A 25,685-nucleotide genomic window follows, 5' to 3' on the forward strand; every position below is an offset into this window, starting at 1 on the left:
AAGGAAAGAGTTGATTATTTTCTAAATGGAGAGAAAATTTTAAAAATCTGAAGTGCAAGGGTTTTGGGAGTCCTTGGGCAGGATCCCCTGAAAGTTAACTTGTGGGTTGAGTCCATGGTGAGTAAGGTAAATGCAATGTTAGCATTCATTTCAAGAGGACTAGTATATAAAGTCAAGGGTGCAATGTTGAGACTTTATAAAGCACTGGTGAGGCCTCATTCAGAGTATTGAGAGGGGTTTTAGGCCCCTTATCTTAGAAAGTATGTGCTGACACTGGAGAGGATTCAAAGAAAATTCACGAAAATAATTCCACCATTAAACAGCTTGTCATATGAAGAGCATGTGATGGCTCGTGGCCTGTATTCACTGAAATTTAGAGGAATGATGGGTGACCTCATAGAAACCTTTTGAATAGTGAAAGGCCTTGAATGAGTGGATGCTTAGACACTCCCACCATAGGAAGCATCATAGGAAGACCAGAGGACACTGCCTCAGAATAGAGGGGCACCCTTTTAGACAGAGATAATGAGGAATTGGAGGCAAAGTCTTTATATATACTTAAGGCAGAGATTGATAGATTTTTGATTGGTCAGGCACGAAGGGATATAGAGGGAAGGCAGGCATTTGGGGCTGAGAGGAACAATGGATCAGCCATGAAGTAATGACAGAGCAGGCTCGATGGGCCAAATGGCCTAACTCTGCTCCCGTATCTTATGGTCTTTTAATGTCTTATGGATAAAGTTGGCATTTCTCCAATAAGAGTGCAGAAGGGAACAGAGAGAAGGGAATCATGGTTGGGAAAAGGAGAAGTGAATGGGGAGGAAGTGGGAAGTGAGATCTGTATTCCGATTGTTTGGAATGAAATGACCTGACTTGGTGTCTCAAAGCTAGTTATGTCTGCACCCACGCCACCTCTGGCACTCCTTCCCTGGCACCTCTCCTACCCCCTTTCCGCGCTGCTCCACTCTCACCATTCCCAACAGCCTTTGCTCCGGCCAGATTTACAAACTCACTCTCCACTCCACATTGACAAATACAGTACTGTGCAAAAGTTTCAAGCACCCTAGCTACTTATGTGTGCCTAAGACTTTTACACAATGCTGTACTTACAGAGGTGAGAGAGGCTGCAAGCATATTAGCGAAGCCCCACTCCATGTGTCTCCAAATCAAACATCAGCATTGCTGTTGTTGGGAAATCCAAAGCCGACATCAAGGCAGGGCTGTCAGACACTAGCAAGGAAAACAAACCCATGACTGCAGTGACGAAAGCAAAACTGGCAGATGAGTTAGGGACATTGCTGCCAAAAATAAGACTCTGGAATGTGTCCCCTTCACAATTATTCCCAAATAACCTTGTAATCCCATGTATCACTGGACATTCTCCTGTCCACCTGAGGTAGGACTCAGCCCTGGGATTCAGCTTGTACAAAGTTTAGAATCAATTGTTTGATTCTTCAATATATATTTAGGCTATTACAATAGATTAAGGAACCGGAAAACACAACACGCTAAAGTTTTGTTAATGAAAATAGCAGGATGCAAATATCCATCCCACTCATCTGCAGCAGAGAGCACAAAGATGCTTTAACAAGATTGTATAAATATATTTAGGATCAGCCTGTAGTTTGTAAGCTTCAGATGGTTGATACTGGAATTACAGGAATTTTGAAACCAAACCTTGGAGAGCTCTCCCATCTCATTTGACTTAATTTTCTAAACCAAACATTTTCTCGCATAACCCTCCCTGAAATGTCAGTGAGGATCCGTATCAGCGAGCTTACTTTATCTGTTTTTCTCACTGTTGATCTGTCTGTCTTGTCACACACTGAGGGCACAAGTAATGAAATGTTTTAACTGTCCATGAGTAAAACATTTTAATGATTTCCACAGACTGCTCCAAACTCCCTGAGCTTAATTTTGAAAAAGGTCAGTTGCTGAACCAGATACACAAGTTAGTGCTATATTTTAGATCAGAATTAATATATGACCCCTTGTAGTTCAAAAGCATCATAGATCTTGGCTCATTTTCATACTTCTGAGATTAATACGTATGAATGTGTTTATATTTTTATTGTAGATTTATATCTCTTGCGTAACATTTCTTTCCCACTTTGCTGCTTTTGGTTTTTTTTCCGGAATATGCATAATCCCTAATAAACTGGATGAGCACTATTCCTGAAGGCATATACAAATATCTTGCATAATACAGCAAGTGCCTGCTCTTCCAAACCTTGTACAACCTTCCTCTTCTGATCTGCCAATACGTGTTTAAAGGAACATAACTTTCTAGAGTCATAGCCATGGAGTTATACAATTCTGCCGGCCCAAACAGTCCATGGCAACCAACATGCATTCCTGAGTTAGTCCAATTTGCCTGCATTTGGCCGATATCTCCCTAAACAATTCCTAAGTGTGAACCTGTTCAAATATCTTTTAAAAGTTGTAATTGAACCTGAGGGTGGTGGGGTGGAGACACATCTCTACCAAATGAGGTGTGAGGCATCCGTCCCTCTACTAGCCTTCCAGTCACCCTTGGGCAACGTGTAGCACCTGCTTCGGCCCCTCCACCCACAGAATCAGGGTCATGAGAAGCTACGGGAGCAGGTGGTGGATGGTCATATGAGCAGCTGGTGAATTACCACAAGTCTTGTTTATGCAAACACTGATGCTAGGGAGAAAATCTCTGAAGAGTACTGATAGTGGCTGGGGTCACCCGTCTTGTAAAGACACTGCCCAGAAGGTGGCAATGGCAAACCACTTCTGTGGAAAAAATGTGCAAAGAGTAATCATGGTCAAAGACCATGATCGCCCATGTCATCTAAACGTGCCACATAATGATGATGATAATGAATGTACCTGCCACACTGGCTGCTCGTTGTTCTTGATTTATGTTTCCACTTTATTCTTTCCATTGCTAATAATCATGTGAACAATATTTTGGTAAAAGTGTGGCTCATGGAAATCTGTTTAGTCCTCTTTCCTTTAGCAAGTACAACCCTAAAGTTAAAAGTTGTTTTCCACTCATCACAGGCTTGGGATTTAGTTCCCTTTTGCAAAGACAAAGTTACTCTGCAGCTTTTTACATTTTATACTCATTTCTGTATTGATTCATTCCTTTCAAGCTTTTGTTTGCATTTAATAGTGTATATTTATTACGTCCTGATATTAAAGAGGTTACAGAATACACTTACGATCCAACATTGCATACAGTATTTTTGGTGTTCTTCACCACTAATATATCTACCTCTCTTCCTGTCCTAGAATGAGTTGTGAATTTAAATATAAGCTCTACTTTAATTTGATATTTTCTGCATAATTTATGTAGAGCATATACATTATTAAGAGTTATTCAACCTTAAGTCCAAAATCAGTGTTTACATTGGGATATAACTGAAGTAATGTTGGTGTAGTGTGCTATCACAGAAGAACAAAATATGAGCGTGCTGGGAATACTGGGCAGGTCACGCCACATTTGTGGCAAGAGGAACAGAGATAATGTTTCAGGTCAGAATCAGCTTTAATATCACTGGCATATGTTGTGAAATCTGTTAACTTGCGGCAGTTGTAAGATTCAATACAAAATAATAGAGAAGAGAAGAACTGTGAATTACAGTAATTATATATAAACAAGATTAATTGTCATTAAGTGAAAGGGAGGAGTTAGAGAGCGTGAAAGTACAGTGAATGAAAGAATATGGACAAAAGAATACAGGAGGTGCAAAATGCTGGGCATGTAGATGTGCCTGGCAGGTCGGCTAGACATGGCCTCCATTTATAAAGGGAAGAAAAGGAGGTATTTAAACAAACAAGCTGCACCAATATCACAGACGTACAATTGAAACAGAGAAATCAAATTACTTAAAGCTGCAGAACGCTTGGCTTCACCCCTGCCTTCATTCACTCTCCTTCAGAATTTCAGGTCTATAATGTAGGTGTGGGTCGATGGGCATAACTGTTCGACATGAACTGGATGGGCAGAAAGGCCTGGTTCTGTGCTTTAATTCTCCACAATTCCATGACAACAGGGATCCAACAGCTGGTCCTCATCTTCTACCACCTCTAGCTTCTTAATTCAATGAATCATTGTTCGTAATTTCTGTGTCTTTAAAGAAGTTCTAACTGTGGATACACCTTCCTCTCTCCTCTCCTCTTGGCATTTTATGGAGGCCATTCCCTTTGTGACTACCTGGTCCACTCTCCTGTTCCCAACAACCATTCCCTCTTCTTACAGCACTTTCCATTGTGACTACAGAAAATGCAGCATTTCCTCCCATTGCACCATCCAGGAACCCGAACGGTCTTTCCAGACGAAGCACTAATTCTCTTGCCTAAGCCTTTTGCACCGTATTCTATTTGTCAATGTGGACCAGAGAGCGAGTTTATAAATCTGGAGGGAGCAAAGAATGTTGGGAATGGCGAGGGTGGAGTGCCACGGGAGGGGTGTGACAGGGAAAGAACGCCAAGGCATGGGAAGGTGCGGGTGCAGGCGCACCCAGCCCTGAGACACCAGGCAAGGTCATTTGATTCCAAACAATTGATTTTCTGATCGTTACAGAATGTCTCACTGCTGCTTCCTGCTCCCTCCCCTCTCCTTTCCCCTTTTCCCAACCTTGACTCCCCTCTCCCTGCGCCCTTCTCATTCTCAGTCCACAATGGAGACTCGTATCAGAATCAGCTTTTTCACCACTCAGTCTTTTTTGTGTGGCAACAGTACAATGCAATACATAGCTTTATTACAGTACTGTGCAAAAGTCTCAGGCACCCTTGAGATAAATATTTGCTTAAGACTTTTCCACAGTCCTGTATGTCAATGATAATAAAACTGATTCTGATTCTTTTTACAGCTTATCCCCATGGTCACCCTGATTTAGCCCCATCATCCTTCCTTCTCTCTTTTTCTATTCCCCATTCTGGTTACCCTGTCATCCCTTCTTCCACTTAACCCTCACAGCTTCTTTCTTCATTCCCCCTCTCAACCTTGCTCCTCACCTCGTCTCGCCTACTTCCTCTCAGCTTGTACTCCTTTCCCCTCTTCTCCTTATTCTTATTTTGGTTTCAGCCCCCTTCCCTTCCAGTCCCGATGAAGGGCCTTGCCCTGAAATTCTCGACTGCTTATTCCCCTCCATAGATGCTGCCTGAGCTACAGAGTTCCTCCAGATTTTGTATGTTGCTGAACCTCTCGTGTTTCTAATAGATCACCTTCTGCCTCACCAATGGTGTAACTAATTTCTTTTTGTCTTGTTTCCAGTTGCGACAAATGGTCCTCAGCCTGAAATGTCAACTCCATTTCTCTTCCGAGAGCTGCAGCCTGGCCAGCCCCTCCTAGTTTTATTTTAGATTTCAGGCATCTGCAGTTTTATGATCTTCATCCCCTGAAAATATTGACGTATATTAAAAGCTAAGATAGTCTCTGAAATCAATTTGTTAAGATGTTAACAGATAAAGACCACATTTCTAGTATTTGTTGGTATATTTCTGCTCAGTTGCACTTTAACCAACAACAGAACTTATCAAAGTGGTTGACAATATCAGAGTTTAGTTTTTAACTTAATTCCACTCAGATAACTCTCTGGCCCTTTGGAAATTTATTTCAGTGACTTGTTTGTCTCTATTGCTTTGGTACCTTTAACATTGCATCTAAAATATTTTGTTTTAAAGGCAAATCCCATTATCCAGAGCGTTTGCTTAGGAGAGAATAACGTGATAGAAGAGGAGATGAAAAGGAATGGTAATGTCACTGAATGGGCTGGAGGTGGTGGAGGAGGAGGAGGAGCGACATTTATTTTCAAGGTAAGTGTTAAGCCCTAATATATATTGTTCAATCATGTTTGTACCAAGACTCTATAAATTTTGTTCACGACATGGATATTTTTTTCTTTAATAACACTGTCCTCCATGTTATCAATAAAATGTTATATCTAATTGCAAACCATTAAAATCCAAAGTACTTATCAAAACAGCTTGGGAAGAAATGTAATTTCATTGCAAACTTCTATTTAATTGAGCAATAACATAAATGTTACAGAGTTGTGCTGGGGCTTTTGTCCTGCTGGGGTTATATTTTTGACTCAGTGTGTACAGTATTGTGTATTTCCAGTCATTGAAATCAGAAAACATGAGGGGCAATACTGTATAATGATTGCAAAAGGCAGCAGCGCAGTGCAAGGGCAGACCTGTGCTAGGGAATCCGAATATTGGGCACAAGTCCATGTTGTCAGATCTGTGGCATTTTACTGCTGATTGAAAATTTCCAGAAGGCCTTTTAGATAAGCTTGAAGTGCTTTCCCTGATAAGAAGTGTTATTGTAATTGATTTAAATGAAGTCATTACAAACTTCAGATTAACTCAAGATATTCCTTTGGGCTGCATGTCACTGAACACCACCATCCATCAATGTTAACTCACCAGCACTCCAGGCCATTTACTGACCAGCAATGCATGGGGACGAGGTAGCAGGAGACCAGACATCATGGATTTTATAGATTTTGCCTGGTCCTTACTTCCTAAGATCAATCAGGTCCATGGCAATGTGGGTAGTGTGGGTGAGGAGTTCCTTATAAAAGAGATTGACTTGACTGATACTTTCTTCATTGTAACACATGATATACGTGTGGTGAGAGAGCATGCCCGAAGGGAATTTGTATAGTTCCCCAGTACAATTTGGGGTGGGTGAGCAAGAGCTGTAGGAAAGGGATTAAGATATCTTCAGTACTGGTGTGGGGTGAGAGGTAGGGATTTGGGTCAATGGACTATGGGGAAAGGTTGGGATTTCCCTGATTTAGGTGTTAGGGAAAGAGAAGGGGAGTGGATCAAGGTTTTTCTGGTTTTGGTATGGGGATAGGGGTGAGGAAGGGATTGAGGTTTATCCATATTTTTTGCCACAGCCGGTGGTTAGAATCTGGAATGCACTGCTTGCAGGTATAGGTGGAGACAGGATGAATTGTGGTATTGAAGAAGGCATTGGATAAAAATATGATTTTAAAAAAAGTGTGAGATTGCAAGAAGTGGCTGAAATAGTACAGGTGAGTCATGCTGGTAGAGAGCCAGAGTAGAAAAAATGGCCCTAATATACTCCAAGAGATCCAATGCCTCATCCTTCTTGATAATAACATGACTAAGACTATCATTATACTCCTCCCTGGTCTCACTACCCTCCACGTCCTTCTCCCTGGTGAATACCAATGTGAAGTATTCATTTAGTACCTTGCCCTCTTCCTCTGGCTGTAGGTGTAAATTCCCTCCTTTGTCACTGACATGTCCTACGCTCTTGTTTTTAATGCATGTATAAAATGCCTTGCCATTTCCCTTAATCCTAATAGCCAAAAATAGTTAATTGCTTCTTTTATCCTCCTGCATTCTTTTTAAGTTATTTCTTTCTTCCTTTACATGCTTCAAAGACTGTGCCAAATTTCAGCATATATATGCTTCTTATTTCCTTTTCACTGAACTTGTAACATCCGTCATCATCCGAGATTTCCAAACTCTGCATCCGTGTCTTTCTTTCTCACAGCATTCTATCCAGCTGTCCTTCTAACAAGTCTCATACGTGAGATGTGGACTTACATAATGGTAACTTCTTCCAATCTACTCTCCCCAACTGCTGTCTCATACTTTTGTAATTAACCTAACCATAATTTAGCACTTACTTTAAGGTCTAGTCTTATCCTGATCCGTAACTATCTTAAAACTTAAGTTATGATTATTGTTCCTAAAGTACTCTCCCACTGAAATGCTCATCACCTGGCCAGGTTCTTTTCCAAATACAAGATGTAAACCTCTGGCACAAAGGAAGTCCCAGTCAAGCGTGGTGAAATTAAACCCACCCACCAAAACAGCCCATTTGTTTTTACATCTCTCCAGGATCTGTCTATATACCATTTCATCTGTCTTCACTTGGCTGTTGAGAGGCTTAATATAATAAGACCATATGACCATAAGGTATAGGAGCAGAATTATGCCACTTAACTCATCAAGTCTGCTCCGCCATTTCATCATGGCTGATCCATTTTCCCTCTCAGCCCCAATCTTCTGCCTTCTCCCCATATCCCTTCATGCCCTGAGTAATCAAGAATCTATTAAGCTCTGCCTTAAAGTCTTGGCCTCCACAACCACCTGTGGCAACAAATAATTCCATCAGAGTAATTGTACTTTTCTTATTTTTGATCTCTATCAATGAACCCTCCAGTTCATCCTCTTAGACTGTAACCATATAACAATTTCAGCACAGAAACAGGCCATCTCGGCCCTTCTAGTCAGTACCAAATGCTTACTCTCACCTAGTCCCACCTACCTGCACTCAGCCCATAACCCTCCATTCCTTTCCTGTCCATATACCTATCCAATTTTACTTTGAATGACAATACCGAACATGCCTCTACCACTTCTACTGGAAGCTCGTTCCACATACCTACCACTCTCTAAGTAATGAAGTTCCCCCTCGTGTTACCCCTAAACATTTGAGATGTCCTGGAACAGAAAGCCTCATTCTGGGAGCAGGTGCGGCAGAGATGGAGGAGCTGGGAATAGGGAATAGCATTTTTACATTTGGCAGGGTGGGAAGAGGTATAATCAAGGTAGTTATGGGAGTCAGTGGGTTTATAGAAGATGTCAGTGGACAGTCTGTCTCCAGAGATGGAGACAGAGAGATCGAGAAAGGGGGGAGAAGTGTCCAAGATGGACCAAGTGAATATGAGGGCTGGGTGGAAGTTAGAGGCAAAGTCGATAAAATTGACGAGCTCAGCATGGGTGCAGGAAGCAGCACCAATGTAGTCGTCAATGTAGCGAAGGAAAAGTTGGAGAGCAGTCTATACCAGTATAGATTTGGAGCAAAGACTGTTCCACATAACTAACAGAGAGGCAGGCATAGCTGGGGCCCATGTGAGTGCCCATAGCTACACCCTTGGTCTGAAGAAAGTGGGAAGAGCTGAAAGAGAAGTTATTAAGTGTGAGTACCAGTTCTGCCAACTGGAGGAGTGTGGTGGTGCTGGGGAACTGGTGAGGTCTATTGTCAAGAAAGTAGCGGAGGGCTTTGAGGCCTTCTTGATGGGGAATTGAAGTGTATAAAGATTGGACATCCATGGTGAAAATGAAGCAGTCGGGACAGGGGAACTGGAAGTTATTGAAGAGGTGGAGGGCATGGGATGTATCCCGGATGTAGGTAGGGAGGGACTGAACTATGGGTGGCAAAATGGAATCCAGGTAGGCAGATATAAGTTTGGTGGGGCAGGAGCAGGCTGAAACTATAGGCCTACCAGGGCAGTCAGGCTTGTGGATCTTGGGGAGGAGGTAAAACTGAGCAGTGCAGGGTGTGGGTATTATGAGTTTTTTGGCTGAGGATGGAAGGTCTCCGGAGTTGATAAGGGCAGTGATGGTACGGGAGACAATGGTTTGATGTTTTTTGGTGGGGTCCTGTTCCAGGGGTAAGTAGGAGTAATTAAGTAAGTAACATCCCTATCAGTAGATGTTGGGTGTAACATGAATGTAAGGAAGGGCAAGCCAATGACTGGGTAAAAAGGCAAATAGAGCAAAGAGTTAAATTGTACCACAGAGGCAAAATTCAAAAGGAGAAAGAACTCAGGACTGAAGGTGCTGTATTTAAATGTGCGTAGCATTCGGAATAAGGTGGATGAACTTGTGCGGCAGTTAGAAATTGTTCAAGAATCACTGAGTCCTGGCTGAAAGAAAGCCGTGGTTGGGAGCTTAAGGATATACTTTGTATCGAAAGGACAGGCAGGAAGGCATAGTATGTGGTGTGGCTCTGTTGGTAAGAATTACATCTTTAGAAAGAGGTGACATAGGGACAGAGAATGCTGAATCTTTGTGGGTGGAGTTAAGAAATTGCAAGGGTAAAAATGTTATGGGAATCATATATAGGCCTCCAAATAGTGGCCAAGATATGGGGATGAGATTGCAAAGGGAGCTTGAAACGGCATGTAATAAGGGTGATGGCACAATTGTAATCAGGGACTTCAATATGCAAGGGGATTGGGAAAATCAGGTTGATGTCAGATCACAAGAGAAGGAATTTGCTGAATGTCTACAAGATGGCTTTTTAGAGCAGCTTGTGCTTGAGCCTATTCAGAGAAAGGCTATCTTAGATTGGGTGTTGTGTAATAACCCAAATCTTATTATGGAGCTTAACGTAAAGGAACCCTTAGGAGGTAGTGATCATAATATGATTGAATTCATACTGCAATTTGAAAGAGAGAAGCATAACTCACATGCATCAGTATTGCAATGGAATAAAGGAATTACAGACACATGAGGGAGGAGCTTGTCCAAGTGGATTGGAGGAGGATACTGGCGAAGATAATGGAAGAGCAAAGATGCCTGTTTTTTAGGAATAGTTCACAAGGCACAGGATAGATAAGTCCCACAGAGAAATAAGTTCTCAAATGGCAAGGGTAGGCAACTATGGTTGACAAAGGAAGTTAAAGCTTGCATAAAAGTGAAGAAAAAGGCATATAAGGTAGCAAAAGTGAGTGAGAAATTGGATGATTGGGAAGCTCTTAAAATCCAAGAAAAGGCAACTAAAACAACTAGAAGAAGGGAAAAGATTAAATATGAGGGCAGCCTAGCCTGTAATATCAAGCAGGAAACTAAAAGTTTTTCTAGTTATATAAAGAGGAAAAGGCAGGTGAGAGTTGATATTGGACCACTGGGAAATGATGCTGGTGAAGTAGTAATGGGGGGGATAAGGAAATGGCAGATGAACTTAATGGGTACTTTGCATCAGTCTTCACAGGGGCACACTACTAGTGTGCCAGTGATCTGTGAGTGTCAAGGAGCAGGAGTGAGTGCCATTGTTGTTACAAAGGAAAAAGTGCTAGGCAAACTCAAAGATCTTAAGGTGGATAAGCCTCCTGGACCAGATGGACGACATCCTAGAGTCCTGAGAGAGGTTGCTGAAGAGATAATGGATGCATTGGTCATGATCTTCTACGATTCACTTGATAATGGCATGGTCCCGGAAGACTGGAAGATTGCAAATGTCACTCCAGTCTTTAAGAGGGGAGGAAGGCAAAAGAAAGGAAATTATAGACCTAACTTCAGTGGTTGGGAGTCTATTATTAAGGATGAGGCTTCAAGGTACATGGAGACTAATGATAAAGTAAGTCAAAGTCAGCATGGTTTCTGTAAAGGAAAATCTTGCCTGACTAATCTGTTAGAATTCTTTGAGGAAGTAACAAGAAGGGTGGACAAAGGAGAGGCAGTGGATGTAATTTATATGGATTTTCAGAAGGAGTTTGATAAGCTGCTACAAATAAGGCTGCTTAACCACATAAAATCCAATGGTGCTACAGGAAATACACTGGCATGCATAGAGGAATGGCTGACAGGCAGGAGGCAGTGAGTGGGAATAAAGGGGGCCTTTTCTGGTGGCGTAGTGGCATCGGTGCTGGACTTCGGAGCGAAAGCTCCTGCATTCGAATCCAGCCGGCTCCCTTGCATGCTTTCCATCCGTGCTGGGTTGAGTGTTGAGCTAGCAACTCGACCTTGTAAAAACAAGAAAGCCTGCTAAAAAAAAACGCAGTCATGACGTCATCCCAATGACTCCACTCGGAGTTAAGGGCTTTTTTCTTCTTCTTCTTCTTTCTGGTTGGTTGCTGGTGAGTAGCGGTGTTCCTCAGGGGTCAGTTTTGGGACGGCTGCTTTTCACATCGATTGTCAGCGATTAGGGTAATGGAACTGATGGCTTTGTGGCAAAGTTTGCGAATGATATGAAGATAGGTGGAGGGGTAGATGGTGCTAAGGAAGCAATTCAATTGCAGCAGGACTGAGACAGACTGGAAGAATGGACAAAAACGTGGCAGATGGAATACAGTGTTGGGAAATGTAAGATAATGCATTTTGGTAAAAGGAACAATAGTGCGGAATATTATCTAAATGGGGAGAAGGTTCAAACATCGGTGGTGCAGAGGAACTTAGGAATCCTCGTGCAAGGCTACCAGAAGTTTAATTTACAGGTTGAGTCCGTAAATGTTTTTCAGAACAATCATCTCATCCAGTTAAGGGGAATTTATTTCAAGGAAATGGAATATAGAAGCAAGGAGATAATGCTGACACGAGGAAATCTGCAGATGCTGGAAATTCAAGCAACACACACAAAATGCTGGTGGAACACAGCAGGCCAGGCAGCATCTATAGGGAGAAGCGCTGTCGACGTTTCGGGCTGAGACCCGTCGTCAGGACTAACTGAAAGAAAAGATAGTAAAATCTCTTACTATCTTTTCTTTCAGTAAGTCCTGACGAAGGGTCTCGGCCTGAAATGTTGACTGTACTTCTTCCTATAGATGCTGCCTGGCCTGCTGCGTTCCACCAGCATTTTGTGTGTGTTGCTTGAGATAATGCTGAGCTTTTTAAGATTAGTCAGGCTGCACTTGGAGTATTGTCAATGGTTTTGGCCCCCATATCTCAGAAAAGATATGTTGTCTTTGGAGAGAGTCCAAAGGAGGGTCATGAGGATGATTCTGGGAATGAAGGGGTTAACATATGAGGAGTGTTTGGCAGCTTTGTGCCTGTACTCACTGGAATTTAGAGGAATGCCTGGGGATCTCACTGAAACCTAGTGAATGTTGAAAGGACTAGATAGGATGGATGTGGAGAGGGTAATTCCTATGGTGGGGGTATCCAGAACTAGAAGGTACATCCTCAAATTTGAGGGATGACCCTTTTGAAAAGAGGTAAGGAGGAATTCTTTTAGCCCAAGAGTAGTTGATCTGTGGAATGCTCTGCCACAGACTGCAGTGGAGTAATGTGTTCATGGGTATACTTAAAACAGAAGTTGATTGTTTTCTGATCAGTCAGGGCCTCAAAGGATATGGCGAGAAGACAGGTGTATGGGGTGGAGTTGGATCTGGATCAGCCACGATGGAATGGCGGAGCAGACTCGATGGGCTGAATGGCCTAATTCTGCCCCTATGATTTATGGTCTTGTCGACTAAAAACATCTAACCTGAGCTGCATTTTCATAGTGACACAAAGCACCAAAGGAAATGTCATCATTATGCATCACTAATAGAAATAAAATTTTCAGTTGCTTAAAAAAGGCATTTTGCATTTAACATTGTCTATAATGTAGTGTAAACTGGATTCTGTGATCTGGCACATTGCAAGCAAAACTAAAACCCATGGGGTCAAGGAGACAATAGCACCATGGTATGAACTTTTCTAAGTGCAGTGACATATATGTTAAGTTGCTAGGCATTCAGCCATATTATCATTGCTGCTTTTGATATACTGTATATTGTTTATTTGAATTTGGATATACAGGTGCTAAACTTCAATGTTTGCAGATCACCTTGGACTTGGAAATGTACTGAGCACTGTTGAAGTTGGTAGCATACTATGATATTTGATTTGGAATTACTATCCTGATGCCTGGAGTGTTGCTTCAGAGATAAGAGTTCAAATCGCACCATGGCACTTGCAGAATTTATATTCAAGTAATTCAATGAAACGAAATTTTAAAAGAAAATCTATTAACCATAAAAGAAACATTTACTGTGAAGATGTAAGCAAACACAATTTTGATTAATTTAACAAGATGCAACAATTTTAGCTGCGACTGGATGAGATGATTGGTAAATAAAATAGGAGAAACATGAAGGAAAATGACAGATCATCCTAAACCTCCATCTGTTCACTAACATCTCTTTTCAAGTCTGGTCTGTACTGAATACATATCCTGACTTTATTATTGACATCCACTTCCCAAGAAAAGTGGACAAGGCTATTTCCTGTAACCTTCCCACCCCATCATATCTCTTTAGGCAAAATTAGCATGGTTGCAAATCTGTATTTCTGTTAGGCACTCATCAAGATAATAAACCTAATTCATATTATTAGGTTTATTCAGGAATCAGGAAAATGTAAATATACCAATAAAAATGAAAGACTTGAAGCAGGTTCAACTTAAAGGAGAAAGGCAAATCAAATCAGTTAGGGATCAGGAGACCTAGGGAAATACAGACTTTGAAAGTAGTGGCACACACAAAATGCTGGTGGAACACAGCAGACCAGGCAGCATATATAAGGAGAAGCACTGTCGATGTTTCAGAAGGCCAGGCAGCATCTATAAGGAGAAGCACTGTCAATGTTTCAGAAGGCCAGGCAGCATCTATAAGGAGAAACACTGTCAATGTTTCGGGCCGAGACCCTTCGTCAGGTCTCGACCCGAAACGTCGACAGTGCTTCTCCTTATAGATGCGGCCTGGCCTGCTGTGTTCCACCAGCATTTTGTGTGTGTTGCATGAATTTCCAGCATCTGCAGATTTCCTCATGTTTGCTTTTGAAAGTAGTGAGATAATTTGAAAAAACATATCAATAAATACTATGGGTCCTCAACATTATCAGCAAAAACAACAAAATTGTGCTCAGTCTTTTTCAAGTAGCATCAACTGAGCACTGATGCACCACCGTTTAGGTGTATCAACTTGCCTCATAGGCACCAGGATTGAAAGACCACAGTAAAATATAAATATTATTTACTTGAAGGAACTAGAGAAGTTGGTAGTTTGTTGTTGGATCCAAGAAACTAAGAGAAGAGACGTTCAGCATTATAAATGTCCTTTCTGAAGCAAATAAAGAGAAACAGTTTTAATAGGCGGAAAAGTTCATGGCCAAAGGGTAAGCTAATTGCAACCAGAACTGAGGAGACATGCAGAAATATTTTTATGACAAGACAGAGGGATTACTTAAATAGTTTGCTGAAATTTCCAACCCAAAGACTATCTCAAATTACCTTCCCCAATATTCTGTGCTTGTATGATTTTATGCTCTCATCTATCAGTAAGTAAAAAACTGGACTACCTTACATGAAGTAAAAGGTTAAGCAGAATACTCATTTTGTGATGAGATTTACCCAATTTCTACTGCCCTTTGTAAATGATAACATAACCACTTTATATCCTCGTACTGTTGCACACTTTAACTTAGTTTGGCAATAAGTGACTGCCGCAGACTCCAAAGAAGCAGTGCATTGACTTTCATTCAGCCTTAGAAAGGACAAACAAAGCCCTTGACCTCTTTCTCTTCCTCAGCCTTTTAAGTAGAATTGAGGTGCTAATCAAAATTGTCATATTTCTTCCATTTTGTACTGTATGAACACAAAAACAATTCATCTCTCATTTACCTAGGCCTGAAGTACTAAATGAATGAATAAGCTCCATTATAGGTGATGCACCATCAATAACTCTTGGAGATGGGAGGCGAACAATAGGCTTTTATTAGCTGCAAGAGATCACGATTAGCAGCAAGAGACCACCACACAACATCTTGGAGACTGAGGGGGGAGCAGTGCCTCCAACCACCTTTATACAGGGGTCTGTGGGAGGAGCCACAGGAGCAGTCAGCAGAGGGGCGTGTCCAGACAGGTATATGTAGTTCACCACAATAGGTCTGGACAAGGCTGTTTCCTGCAACCTTTCCACCCCATCATATCTCTTTTGGCCAAATTAGCATGGTACAGTGCAAGTATGTATTTCTGTTCTGCATTCATCTAGATAATAAACCTAATTCACATCATTAGTCGCTTGAATGCTACTAAAGTTAACCCTCTGGGATTAATTTAACATCAAAGCTACATCATCATATAACATAATGCAAAAGTTATTCTTAACTAAAATACTAAGCACCCGCCTGTTTTGTTTCTGATTAGGGTAGGATGGGTCTATCAATCTCTGATGACCTTGTTTAATGGAATTCTTAAGCCCTTATAACCTTTATAAATCTGATTTTTCTCATTTCAGAATAATGCATTTGATTGCTAAATTTTTATTGACATTTTTAGATCACTTTTCCATATTTCATTTGATCTTTTTCTGTCAGTTCATATAGATGAAAACATTAATATAGTCTCCAGTATTTCACTGGAATGCTGGATTTAAGTGCAAGAAATTTAAAATCTCTTGCTGAATGAAAGAGAAGAAGCGAGTAAAGAGAATGCAAAGATACACTCACATTACAAGCAATGACTGAGGCACAGAAAGGCTGAAGCCACTTAAAGCAGGTGGTCCATAGTGGTCAACAAATTAAATCAAAGTGAATATGGAAATGGTTTTGTGACACCACGATTATAGTATGTCATGGTAAAAACAAAATGCCCAACTTAAAAGACTTATGGATGAAAACTCATCAATAATTTGTTCAATTACATGATATAATAAACAAGATGACTGGTACTCATGGTGAAGCTTCCAGTATTCATTGTTATTACTTCATGCTATTGTTTGCAATTTGCAAATTTCTATATTTTATTGTGAAATGCAGAAATAATAATAATAGTTTTTATCATGATACAGCAGACCCTTGGTGGTTAATCTGCCTAGAACTAGCACCACTGAAAGCCAAGGGAAATCACTAGAGCCAACATAGATTTAGCCTTTAAATACACAGAGTTTTTTCCATTTAGTTGCATGAAGCAATATCAATCAAAAGAGTTTATTTATAATTTTCAGTTTCCACTATAATGACATTTCATATTTCCATTTTTTTAATTCCCTGTCTAATGTTTAAAAAGCTATTTAAAAGTTGATGTTTCTGTTCCTGTTTTGCTGCCTGTGATAATGTGATTGGCCTATCTCACCCATGTCAAGAAAGGTTCAAAATTTTCCACCATGGCCACAGTGATTTCTTCTCTAGTTTCCCACAATGCCCTAATATACATTTGCTCAAGCCCTGGAATTTATCCACCTTAATGTCCCTCAAGACTTCCAACACCCCCTCTTCTACCTATGTCATTAGGACCAATGGCTGTTCTCCCTCCCACTTCATAATAGACAATAGACAATAGGTGCAGAAGTAGACCATTCGGCCCTTCGAGCCTGCACCGCCATTCTGAGATCATGGCTGATCATCTACTATCAATACCCGGTTCCTGCCTTGTCCCCATATCCCTTGATTCCCCTATCCATAAGATACCTATCTAGCTCCTTCTTGAAAGCATCCAGAGAATTGGCCTCCACTGCCTTCCGAGGCAATGCATTCCAGACCCCCACAACTCTCTGGGAGAAGTTTTTCCTTAACTCTGTCCTAAATGACCTAACCCTTATTCTCAAACCATGCCCTCTGGTACTGGACTCTCCCAGCATCTGGAACATATTTCCTGCCTCTATCTTGTCCAATCCCTTAATAATCTTATATGTTGCAATTAGATCCCCTCTCAATCTCCTTAATTCCAGCGTGTACAAGCCCAGTCTCTCTAACCTCTCTGCGTAAGACAGTCCGAACATCCCAGGAATTAACCTTGTGAATCTACGCTGCACTTCCTCTACAGCCAGGATGTCCTTCCTTAACCCTGGAGACCAAAACTGTACACAATATTCCAGGTGTGGTCTCACCAGGGCCCTGTACAAATGCAAGAGGATTTCCTTGCTCTTGTACTCAATTCCCTTTGTAACAAAGGCCAACAGAACATAATGTTCTATGTTTGGTTTAAGTCACCTTGACTCTGGCACCAAGATGGTGACAAACCATCCCGGAGTCTCACCATTTCAGAGTTTCACTCTCAGAAACAAAATACCTGTCTGTTACGCTCACTAGTGAGTCACCCCGTCGTTATCATTTGTTGCCTGTTTTTGTGCACTTGCTGACCTTCCTCTTCCCTGCTGTTGCTTTCCTCACGGCTATCTTCCACTAAATGAAACCACAGCAATATACTAGTTTGAAAGGGGAATAAATTTAGGGAACTCCTGCCACACCTGTCTGCACTTCTTGCCCTTCTTGGTAGTTGTCCTATCTCTTTTTTTTTTCTCTATACCTGCAACTTGTCTAACTTGCTAAATTTTCAGGAAGTTCAGGGAGTTCAGCATTGTTAAGATCAGCAAGTGTTCCTATTCTTACTGTTAAGTGTTGCCAAATACATAAATTCAAACACTGTGCAGAAAGGAAAATCAAAAGGTTTGATCAGCAGAACTCAAAGCCAGGCGTTACAGTACTGTTGTGGTTAGCACAATGCTTTACAATGCCAGCTGTACGATTGAGGGTCAATTCTACTGGCTGTTCGTATGTTCTCTCTGTGACCACGTGAGTTTCCTCTGAGTGTTCCGATTTCCTCCCACATTCCAAAGATGTACAGTTAGGGTTGCTGAACTGTTGGCATGCATTGTTGACATCAGAAACATGCAGACAGACACTTGCAGGCTACCCAGCACAATCCACTCCGACTTAATTTGACACAAACAATGCATTTCACTGTATGCTTTGATGTTTATGTGACAAATAAAGCTAATCTTTAAAGTCAAACGAGAAGGGGAATCAATAGCAGGGAGCGCACTGGAACTTATGCTATGTTGTAATGTCAGTGTGCGTTATACAGCTTTCATTGATTTGAAATTGGATTTTGGAAAAAAATTGAATGAGCTTTGGCTGTAATAGAGCAGGCTGAATGCTACCATTCCTGGATAAATTTCTGAGCACTGTTCAACAAGGAATAATACAATAGGAGAGCTAAGTTCTCACTCTCAATTGAACATTGGAAAAGACAGAATGAAAGAAGGTGGCCACTCAGTTACAAAGAATGAGAAAGGACAAAAACACAGTTATTATTATATCAAATTAAGTCAATGGAATAAAAATCTAGTGCGCTCAGAGACTTCAACAGCTTCAATGTCATCGCCATTCATAAAGTGGATGATAGTAAAAAGGGAAAACAAGAGTTGGAAAGAGCATTCCTGAAGCTGATTAAGAGACAGCAATTCAGTTTGTCCAATAAATTTATTAAACAATAAACATAAGCAATGATAGTAAAGCTGCAAATATTTGTATAGCAACCATAAATGTCATTACTTCCTTGAGTAATAGAAAATTATAAACAATTTAATTTAGTTTGTGGTCATCACTATTTCTCTGTATTTAAAGAATCTATTTGGTCTTAGCGTATCTTGGAAAAGTAATTTCCAACAAGTAACAGAGGAACAATAATTATAAATAAGAGCTGTTGAAATAAAACAATTGCAAGATAGAAATATACCTAAATGAGTCAGCCACCTAAATGTATCAGCTGAGATGCTTGTACTAGGACTGAATGGCTTGGGCACCTGACGAATGGGCATTGATTCACTAACAGACTGTGCTGGGATAAATGTGGAGATGATTCTGTAAATAAAAATAAAGTTTTAACCTCTGGGAAAAATTGACAGAAATTGTTACAGAATGGGCAGAGCGAGCAGAACCCATAGCCCAGTTGATCATGAGACAGCAGTGCTCATATTGCTTCATGGCAGCTTGCCGATTCGGAAGCTTCAGTCGGATTAATGCTGCTCATGGGCAGTTACCTGCTTCTTCAGAGGCAGCTCTTAACAGGACAACTTCTTGGCCATTGTGATCACTCTTAGTTATAGCAATCAAAATGCTAGTCAATGTCACCGATTGAAGTTATCACCTCCTTAAGGGATGATTGCTGTCTACCTGTTTCAAAGCATGTCACCAGAAGATGTCACTTGTGCCCATGTAATTAGTCATATATGATTGGAAGGGAGGTTAGGGATGTAATAACTACATGCTCAGGGAATTATTCCTCTGAAAAACATTCTGGAGTTTTCACATGGTGCAAAGTGTTTATCCAAGAAATATCCATCAAAAACTTTAGAATCTTGCCATGTCCATAGCCTTTTCTTCTTTGAGAAAGTTATTAACTTACAAGTAACAAAGATATTTGTTGCAACTCTGGATTAATTAATTACATTGAACCACAAATGGTCCAAAGGTATCACAATGCAAGACTGTATGATAAGGGTTATGGATGTTGTGTATGCAGTCAAGCACTGTGGTATAGTGGTCCTAGTGAAGAACAGTTATCGACATGTAATTCCTCATTTGATTTGAGGAACACCATTCCATTGTGAAACAGGTGCATTATATTAGATCTCCTACAACTTCCTCTATGCTTCATTCCCCCACCCTTCAATGTCTGCAGGTCCCATCATTCTTCTTTCCACCTCTTTTCCCTCATTATGCTCGAGTCACAATATTATAAGGTGCAACGTTCCCAGTTCAGATGGTGGTGACATCTTCCACCAAACCGTCAGCCATTCCTCTGCTGCACAATCTCGTATTGCAGTGGAGCATCACAACGTCCACGGGCTTCCCATCTCTCAGGGTGGGACATCTGCTCGCTTGAACCTGTGCAAGGTTGAATGGAAAACAAGGACAGCACTCCTTTCAACGAAATGGAAGAAATCAGTTCCCATTAAAGAGATAACTGGAGTTAGTTTAAGTCTGTTCTGAAGCAGTTTTTAAAAGTGTGTGTTATACTGTTCTTCACTGGATTTCACACTTTTTTTTAGGAGGTCTCAGCTGATTCTGAGCTTTGACAGCTCGTGAGCTCAGGGACCCTTCCACAGTACTTATTCCAATAAAGCCCCTGACTGTGTTGGTGGCTGTCTTGTGCATCTATTCTCTGAACTCATTATGATAGTTTAAAACTAATCAAGGCTTAGAGTTCAACATAGACCTCTTTAAAAGGTTCCTAAGACTAAGCATACAGCACAAATAACATAACATATGGTTACAGTAAATAATGTGGCATAAGTTATTACAGAAATATACTAAAGATTACATGATAGGGAATGCTACAAAGTATGTGCTCTGTAGTCTTAACACAATTTCACTTCTTAACTGTGGCTTTAACTTACTGAGCTCCATATATAATCACTCCAGTGAACCTTTCCTGAACCAGTGGTCATCCTCGTGGTGATTCCCTTTAACCTGAAATATCATTCCTTCTTCAATCCTAAATCCTGTTGAACATCTGGTGATCAGTCCAGAGGAATGTGATTGCAGTACCGCGGTGTGGGTAAACCCCGTCTGCTGCACTCCTGCAAGTTGCAAAGTTTGACTTCCCCCCCCCTCCTTATTTTAGAATACAAAATAATACCTATTGCAGCTTTCTTGTTCCTCTAGATCAAGGTTGGGAAAAGGGGAAGGGAGAGGGAGAGGGGAGGGAGGAGGAAGCGCCAGAGACACATTCTGTAATGATCAATAAATCCATTGTCTGGAATCAAGTAACATTGCCTGGTGCCTCAGGACTGGGTATGTTTGAACCCGCGGGCCACCCACCTCCCCCCAACCGCCCCCCCCCCCCCGCCCCTGGCACTCCTTCTCTGCCACCTGTCCCACACCCTCATCATTCCAAACATCCTTTGCTCCCTCCAGATTTACAAATATGCTCTCCACTCCACATTGACCAGTGCAGTACTGAGCAAGTCTTCAGCACCCTTGCTATATATACATGCCTAAGTGCTGTATGTCTTGTTGATCGTCACACTACAGGGATTCACCAATGGATACTACAGTCAAAATCCAGTTGTATCCTTTTATTTGTTTGCATGAATGGCTTTTTCAGCATTTTCCCTCAGTTTATGCCTGACTTTAAAATTTCATCATCTAACCACTTATTTCCTCCAGGCATGCTAGAACCAACTTACATCAAGCAAAGGGTGCATTTTCTGGAGATGACTTTGACTGGAGTGAATCCCCTGTTAGAAGAGAAGAGTTTGGCCAAAGGCCAGTGAAAGATTTGTCACAGTGACTGCTCACATTGCACCCAAAGAATTGGCAGAGTTTTGAATTACTCACTTTATTATTCTGTGGTACAATTAAAGGTGCCTTAATCTTATGACTAATTGATTCCTTTCATGCAATTCAATTAATTTTATATTTGTGACCTTCTAGGCAATTGTTTCATATCTTCGTTACTTTGTGCAGAAAATTTATTCTGGGTTGATTGTTAATAAGTTGAAGCCAATGTTGCTTTGTTGTGAATTCCCCTACCTTACTGAAGAATAGTGAGATCCATCTGTTGCTGTGAACATCTCAAACTGTTTAGCCTTACCTTTCCTGTTCACTTCAGTCTCTTTCTTGGTACAGTTTATATTTATTTCTGTGAATCACCACAAAATGTACTTTAAGTCAAGTGTAATTTTCTCAAGAGGGAATATCAAAACTGGCCAGAACTTTTCAAATTAAGTCTAATCAGCACTTTGTAATGTAAGCAATATTCCTTTTTATGTTCAACCATAATAACAGCAAGAATAGATTAGTATTGTGGAGCCAACTGTGTCACTAAATTTACAACCCTTACTCTAAACACTCTAGCAAATTAATGCTTAGTGAACTGCATTTCCATTAAAAGTAAAATTCTTATTTAATTTTTATAACTCATAAAATCTTATGTCCTCTAGAACGGATTTGTTTGCGTGTTTGAGATTTGTTCAGTGATGTTTTTATTCGGTTTGATGACCTAGTTAACTACTGCTACACCATATCGAAGAAGAATATCATTGACTGTCAAGTGCTTTGAAATATTCTAAGTACGTTGGCCTTCATTAGTTGGGCGATTGAGTTCAAGAGGCACGAGGTAATATTGCAGTTCTGTAAAACTCCGGTTAAACCACATTTGAAATATTGTGTTCAGTTCTGGTTACCTCATTATAGGAAGTTTGGGGAAGTTTTAGAGAGGCTGCAGAGGAGGTTTACCAGAATATTGTCTGGCTTAGTGGACACGTCTGAAGAGAATAGGTTGAGTAAGCTATGGCTTTTCTCTTTGAAGAGGAGTAGGATAAGAAGTGACTTGACAGAAGTGTCCAAGATGATAAGTAGCATAGATTAAGTGGACAGCCAGAGACTTTTTCTCAGGGCAGAAATGGTTAATACGAGAGGCATAACTGTAAGGTTTGGGTGGGGGGGGGGGGGGGTGATGTCAGAGGAAGTTTTTTTTACACAGAGTCTTAAGTTCATAGAACGCACTGCCAGAGGTGATGGTAGAGGCAGCTATATTAGTGACATTTAATAAACTCTTAGATAGGCATATGCATGAGAGGAAAATGGAGGGCTATATTGGAGGGAATGATTAGATTGATCTTTGAGTTAGGTTTCAGAGGCTGAAAGGCATGTACTGTGCTGTACTGTTCTATGATCCTTGGACCAGTTCAGGGACCATAAATACAGGGTGGCAATATTTACTCTTCACCAATCTGCAGGTTGCCTAGTATCACACAACCTTCAGTAACAAGAATATCTTTATATATAAATGATCCAAATAATTAAAATAGTGGGGGGTTTTTTCATTTTAAAAACAAATTCTCACTTCTGCAGGCACTGATAACTTCCTAATTCAGACTTTGAACTAGAGAAAACTTTCCAGATGCCAAAAATAAATTTAATTTAATTTCCTTTAATCATATTTAACATTGTACTTGGTCTCTGAAATGTTCCAGATGGACAAGGGGAAACCAGTCCCACTAGTGATAGCAGCAGGTGGAGGAGGCAAAGCCTATCTGAGTAAGGATTCCAGTTTCCCTGAAGAGATGTTAGAAACTGATTCTTCTGTTCCTGGAGTGAATGGCAGATCAGGTGCTGCGGGTGAGTAGCCTCCTTCAGTAGATTCTTTTGGTCAAAAGACTTCACAAGATTCCTTGTTTTTGCCCACTGTGCACATTTCAAAACCACTTCATCTGAGTCTATATCCTGTATTTTGCCAAAAGCAATATTTTATCCACTCGGGAATTTCTGCCTGTGTTTTCAGTACTGAAATATTCGCCTCTGCTCAGAGCACTGGAATCTCTGGGGAGTTATCCTTGAAGTTACAGAAAAGGTCAAGCACTTTTTTTAAATTCAAGAAGATTACTGCAAGGCAAAGAGAGATGGCACTTTCATCTATCTTTCACTTATCCATGCCATTCAGTCATGGATCATACATTGCTGAAAAAGAAGCACACAAAATCAGATTTCTATTTACACTTTGATAGTTTTTCTCTGCGTTTTATAAAACAAATATACGTATAATAATGCTTTAATATTTTGAATTTTATCTGAAAATAAACAGAGTTTATCTTGTGAATGAGATCAAGCACTAATTCTAGAAAGTTCGAATTTCTTTTTTTCTGAGAATGCTGAGCAGGTGATCTATTTAACCATGGAAGGAATTATTCAATCTGACGTCATTTATTCTCCACACTCATTAATTTTTCATGCAAAAATTATGGATATGTAAGAATGGTTTTCTATTGTTATTGTCTGCCTATGCTATTTTCCCTATAATTTTTCTTCTGTAAGCCTCACAGTAAGTTTAAGAAGCATTTCACTCGTTATCTAAAGAATTGTAATGTTCCTATGTCATGGGACTTGGCAAACGAATCGCATTGTGAAATTCCTTTATTTGTATTGATCTAAATGTCTTAGCCCTAGATTTAACTGTTATCTTTATAATTACCTAACATAGATTGCTGGTTCATTATATCTCATTTCACCAATTCACGGTTAATTTGTAAAGTCACAGGTTCTCTGCAAGCCTCCCCACCGTATTATTGTTGTTATGTCATATAGGTTGCAAATCCCAGTTTAAATAAAATCACTGCACCACGGTTACTCCAAATGCAGCTTGTAACTATTATTTGAGGTGACTTAAATTAATCATGTGGACCCTGTAACTAATCAGCTCTGAGCTAATATCTGCTCTATGGCTTGAAATCTATCCTTCCATCAGTGATCAATTACAATAGACACGACATGTAGTGCATTGTGCCCTGAACTACATGACCCAGATGTAAGTCTGAATCTCTGTTGACACTTTAACATCATTTCCTCTGAAGAAGAGCCATTAATGGCTTTAGTTAATCTACGACAAAACATTTAATCATTAGGAGAAAGGGAAAATTGGTGTCGGATTGTACTTCCACTGTAACACACAAAATGCTGGAGTAATTCAGCAAGTCAGGCAGCATCTGTAAAGGGGGATAAGTAGTTGACATTTTGGGCCAAGAAGCTTCATCAGGACCTGGCCTTCGACTGTTTATCCCTCTCCATAAAACCGACCTAACCTGCGGAATTCCTCCAGCTTTTTGCGTGTGTTGCTCAAGATTTCCAGTATCTGCAAAGTCTCTTGTGTTTGTATTTCTACTGCTAATTTATTGAAAAGAGGCTGAGCTGACCACCATCAAGTACAATCTCACATATATTCATTATTTACTTCCCAGAGGATGCTCATTTATGTTATCTGCTTCAATGGTTGCGACGATAATTTGTTCCAGAAACCTTGTGCTGGATTAGCATTTTGTTTTACTCAGAATCTCTCAATGCTTGGCTTTCAATTGCTCATTATTGACAACATTATAAATATAAATAAGAATTTGTGTGATTCAGTTTGTAACCTTAGACAACAAAAGATAAAGGAACTGAAGATGAAGACTAATTTCTGTGTAACTTGAAGATGCTTCAGATGCTCCAGTTTTGAGAATAAATCTCTTACCAGATAGGTTGCATTTTTCTTACTCTCCTAAGTCAGAAGATTTACTAAAATACACTGGGTTTAATTTTGTTCCTATTGTGTTTTCTTGTTAAAAAAAATCTGTAATTTATAACTTATTCTGGTTTTCTTGTGAGTGCTGCTTATATGATGCTATATCCAAGTAAGATTTTCATGGCAAAAGTGCATGTACGTACTTGTGCATGTGACAATAAACTCGACTTTGAACGATAGAGGTTGTTCTGTGCGGAAAGCTAATTGGGTCTGTGATGTGGTGTGGCCAAAGAGGAGAATCACTGCATATCCCAGCCCAAATTTCTTTTTAACTGTCAACACAAGGAAATCTGCAGATGCTGGAAATTCAAACAACACACACAAAATGCTGGTGGAACACAGCAGGCCAGGCAGCATCTATAAGGAGAAGCACTGTCGACGTCCTGAC

At 40.5% G+C, this 25,685-nt stretch overlaps 1 protein-coding gene across 1 annotated transcript in view; it reads left to right on the plus strand.

Moving 5' to 3' along the window:
- LOC140730332 (ALK tyrosine kinase receptor-like) overlaps positions 1-25,685 on the plus strand; it is a 1,251,709-nt gene that overhangs the window by 1,112,975 nt on the left and 113,049 nt on the right. The window contains exons 14-15 of the mRNA XM_073050601.1: positions 5,659-5,790; positions 23,217-23,361. Coding sequence (XP_072906702.1) covers positions 5,659-5,790; positions 23,217-23,361 — 277 coding nt within the window. The remainder of the gene's footprint in view (positions 1-5,658; positions 5,791-23,216; positions 23,362-25,685) is intronic.

Source organism: Hemitrygon akajei, chromosome 7 (assembly GCF_048418815.1).
Source record: "Hemitrygon akajei chromosome 7, sHemAka1.3, whole genome shotgun sequence".
Taxonomy (NCBI): domain Eukaryota; kingdom Metazoa; phylum Chordata; class Chondrichthyes; order Myliobatiformes; family Dasyatidae; genus Hemitrygon; species Hemitrygon akajei.